The sequence below is a fragment of the Oryzias melastigma genome, linkage group LG20, assembly GCF_002922805.2.
Source record: "Oryzias melastigma strain HK-1 linkage group LG20, ASM292280v2, whole genome shotgun sequence".
NCBI classification, from domain to species: Eukaryota; Metazoa; Chordata; class Actinopteri; order Beloniformes; family Adrianichthyidae; genus Oryzias; species Oryzias melastigma.
Window position 1 is genome coordinate 13,889,215 of NC_050531.1, and position 4,266 is coordinate 13,893,480.

At 35.5% G+C, this 4,266-nt stretch overlaps 1 protein-coding gene across 4 annotated transcripts in view; it reads right to left on the reverse strand.

Moving 5' to 3' along the window:
• phldb2b (pleckstrin homology-like domain, family B, member 2b) overlaps positions 1 to 4,266 on the reverse strand; it is a 35,737-nt gene continuing 31,471 nt past the window's right edge. For all 4 annotated transcript variants that reach the window (XM_024280023.2, XM_024280024.2, XM_024280025.2 and 1 more), the window contains 5 exons: positions 3,187 to 3,277; positions 2,853 to 2,999; positions 1,994 to 2,213; positions 1,830 to 1,915; positions 1 to 1,750 (listed from right to left, as the gene is read on the reverse strand). In XM_024280023.2, the coding sequence (XP_024135791.1) occupies positions 1,610 to 1,750; positions 1,830 to 1,915; positions 1,994 to 2,213; positions 2,853 to 2,999; positions 3,187 to 3,277 (685 nt within the window). In that variant the 3' untranslated portion in view covers positions 1 to 1,609. The remainder of the gene's footprint in view (positions 1,751 to 1,829; positions 1,916 to 1,993; positions 2,214 to 2,852; positions 3,000 to 3,186; positions 3,278 to 4,266) is intronic.

Sequence of the window (4,266 nt, forward strand, 5' to 3'; positions counted from 1 at the left end):
TAAAATATGAAATATGGCATTTATTTATTCTATGGATATACAAAACTTACATATCGAAATTGATAATGACATAAATACAGAACATAGAAACAAACCTCGTACAAAAAAAACAACTTTAGAGTATAAAGCAAAATAGAAAAAAGCCCTCTCGGAAGAACAGAATAACTACATGTTTGACTCGTCATAAGAAAACACACATACCAAGCATGTAGTTACTTCATATTTATACACTTTCATCAGCAAATTGTAATCATGTAAGTGCTTCTCAGTAGAGCAAACTTATCTGAAGTGATGTGGAGCATCAGGAGCTCTGGTGATCAAAGCAACTTAAGATGAATATAGTGATAATAGACTTGTTATAAAGGCAGCTGGGGGAAAAGCAGCATAATAATCAGTCAGTTTTAACAGCAGGCAAATAAATGTACCATAGATTTGAGTGCCTGACAGCTTAACCTTATTTATGAAAACATTGTTGCCCTAAAGACATTTAGATGTATTCAAAAAGCTGTAAAAAACAGTATAATGTAACAAGAATATATGTTTTCATTTGCTATTTCATCATAGCAAGAAGTATTTCAAAATAATTACAAAAAAGTGTTGTGCCACTATGTTTTATGATATAAAGTACATTAGGTTATAAAAACAAAAAGTAATCACAAAAAAAAAAAAAATCTATGAGGCTTTATCTGGGAATAATAGATAATAGCACCTTGTAGCTACAATATTAGTACACAGCAAATACATGTGCACCAAAACTATGTACAAAAATAAAGGCACGTGTGTGTGTGAGGAGAAACAAACACAAACTTATAATGAATGACAAGCATGCAACCTGAGAATGCCATAATACTTAGCATTAAAACTTTGCCAAAAACTTCTTTATTTGTCTTAAACTCATCAACTTTTAGTCTTTGGTTTTTCCAATTTCTTTAAAAAAAATAACCAATGTTACTGACAGTAATTAGGATAAAAATACACTTTTTGGAACATATTTCTATCTGAACTATACAACCTTAATCACTGACAAACTTTTTTTTAATTAAGTTTTTAAAAAAAACAAATTTCTTAGAGCCAATTTCTTTGGCGCTAGGCTAACGATTGCATAAAATGCTTAAATAATCTTTTAATGAATCTGCTTTAGTTTCACATATGACCCGAACAAGTTTTATTTTTTATTTTCTTCCTGCTGCTTATTGCGTTGGAGGAGTAACACACAATCATATTAATATGTTTTCTACCGTTTGGTTGAGCAGGCAGATGAAGGGTTAAATTTAAGAGTTTGTCTTATAGACAGCAGTCAGACTCTGTTAATTTTTTTACAAAAAAAAAATCATGTTTGTTTTTTTTTCTTAAAAATGTGTGCGGCACTGAGACTCCACACCTGAGGAGGAAGCTTATGTAGTTACCCGTAGAGAATGGGTAAAAATGTTCAGTCAGTTATAAAGCGAGTAAAAAGGGTTTTGTCATTTCTGTGAATAGATAAAAAAATATGTCAATTTTCATCACCCTTGTGTGATTTTGGGATCTTTTCCTGAAAAAGGATTTAAAAAAATCTCCATTCTTCAAGGAAAAACAGTTAAAAAAATAAATATGTCCCCCGCCTTCTTGACTACACCATGAACTGCGTATATCCTTCGGCTCCAGTGACTATCACGTCCATCCAGATCCTCATGGCCTCAGGCGAAGGAGCGACCATGTAGTAAATTCTATCGTGGGTCTTCACACTGAAGGTCAGCGTTGGGTTTGGGCTCTACAGAACACAACGACAGGATGATGTGGAAGGACTTTTTCACTGAACGAGGAAGTAACATTAACATGTCCATTCATACCTTGTGTGCATTCTTCAGATGGTCATAATAAACTTCCTCAATGGCCTGGAAGTAAATCACTCCTTTCAACTTGGCTTCATGCTTATCTGCAGGAGTTTAATCATTTCAGAGAAGAATAAAACATTATATTTTACTTTCTGCTTGTGTGCTTCTTCCCTTCTTACCTGCAAAGTATGAGAGCGTGCGTCGGTTTCGGTCAAAGACAAACCAGCGCTTCTTCCAGGTTTTGATCTTGCCTCCCATCTTGATCAGGTACCCTCGGCAGGTCTTTTCGGAGATGGACAGGTGGAAGCATGTGTCTGTGCTGTGGCCCGCCGACTCGATGTGAGCCCGTAAGTCAAAGTCGTCCTTTCTCACCGGCAGGTAGCGAGTGAGCGGCCGGGACTGGGAGGAAAGCGGTGGAAAAAAGGGGGAAATATTCAAATCAATGACAGTAATGCAGGGAAAAAATGGGGGATTTTATCAATAACTTTGTTATCAAACAAAAAATGTAATCCTTCATTAAGCTCCCAGGAGTTGATTGTCCAAAAATATAAAAACATAAGCATTTAGCATTTAACCTGCAGCATTTAACATGTGTGGATTAAGACATATTTTCTATATGAATTGCAACTTTAGAAAATATTTTTAGGAATTTCAAACTTTTCTTAAATCAGGAAGGGGAACAGAAGTCTTTTATAACCATAAGAAATACAAAACCACTGTCTTATAATAACAAAGTCTTCCCTATCAAAGAAAAGTGGCACAACTACAGTTAGTGCATGAGGTTACAGCCACAAGGGGGCAGTATTGTCAACCACAAACAGGTTATCTCTGCTTTCAGTTTTTATTTCTATGAGAATATATTCTATCAGCTTACAAATAACAGATACACATTTAAAATAGGTTTGAGCAGGTTTGAAATTTGGAGTAAAACCAAATAAAAAAGGGAGTAAATCTAATAAATAAATAAAAACACTACAGATTCAAGCTGAAACAATTATTTATAACCACTTTCAGACGTCTTTGTTTTTTGGTTCTCACCTGTGCTCTCTGCTTCTCTCGCATTTTCACCTCCCGGTCGATGAGTTTCTGTCGCCGGTTTGTTTCCTCCTGCAGCCTTTTCTCTAAATCCTCCCTTCTTCTCCTCTCCTCTTCCAGGGCCTGCTTTCTCATTTCCATTTCTTGCTCCTGAGAAACAATACACAATAAATTAACATTAAAGTTTCAAAACCAGAGACCAAAATGTGTATCTTCCACACTATTTACATAATCGATAGATTGGGTTGTTCACTAAGATAGAACAAGAAACAAATGTGGATTTAAAAACGTGTCCAGATGGGTGTTTTATCATAAAACTGTGAATGTGGTTATAAACCTTGTGCTCCAGGAGGCGGTTTTTCTCTGCCTGAGCCTCTCTCAGCAGGCGCTCCATCTCCTCTAACTTTGCCACATTGGACGTACTGGCACTACAAAAAACACACACGAAAAAGCTTGTAAGCAAAGCAAGTTTTGAAATAACGCTGGACAAAAAGACAAAAACGTAAACGGGAATAAAATGTAAATGTGATAAACTGCATTACTTTAAACACAAACCTCCATTTGAAATGAAACACTGAGGTATGAATGGTAGTCATTAAAATGTATTCATTGTGAAATTCAGAATGTCAAAGCAATTTTCAGAGCGGGCCTTTTGATTCGCTCGCCGTCTATGACCCTTTTAACTGGCAGCTTAGACTGCAGATGGTTTGCACATGACGTGCATTCTTCACAAGCATCCAAGTGACGGAATGTGTGTATTTTTGACAGTGTGAGGCTTTCAACAATTAAATACAAGTTATTTCACTTTTGTGTAATATCTTATTTCCCTCTCAACATAAAGAAGTGTTTTTCTTTAGCTTCTGAGAGCATTATATTAGCTTACATTTATTTATGTCATCAATGATTTTCATATTAACTTCCAGAAACTTTAACCAAAAGGAACTTGTATTTTACTCTCCCAATAAAGCTGTGAAAACAGGTTTACGTCTTTGTGAAGGTTTGTGAAGTAGAAACACGCACATGCCCAGTTCTTTCTTATCTGGATGGAGCCAGGAGAAACTGGACACCCCAGTTTGGTGATGTCAGAAGAGGAATGGTACACATTAGAGTGGAATATACAAATCAAGAAGACGGGGGAGAAAAGTAGAAACAGAACAGAGAAAAACAGGACCGGGTGGGAGAGTATGAAAGATGGAGAAAAAAAAAGTAAAAATTCCCGCCTTTTCATGTCCATAACAGAAATTCCTTTCTTCAAATCTGATTTATAATCTGTTCTTTCAATGTAAAGTAAATATTGTACACGCTTTTCATCTCATAAGGTTAAAAATATATATTTTGGAAATAAAAGTCACCGTAAAACCTTAACATAAAACCAACATAATGCAGTTTTTTAGTTTGAAGTTTCTTACCAGAATTG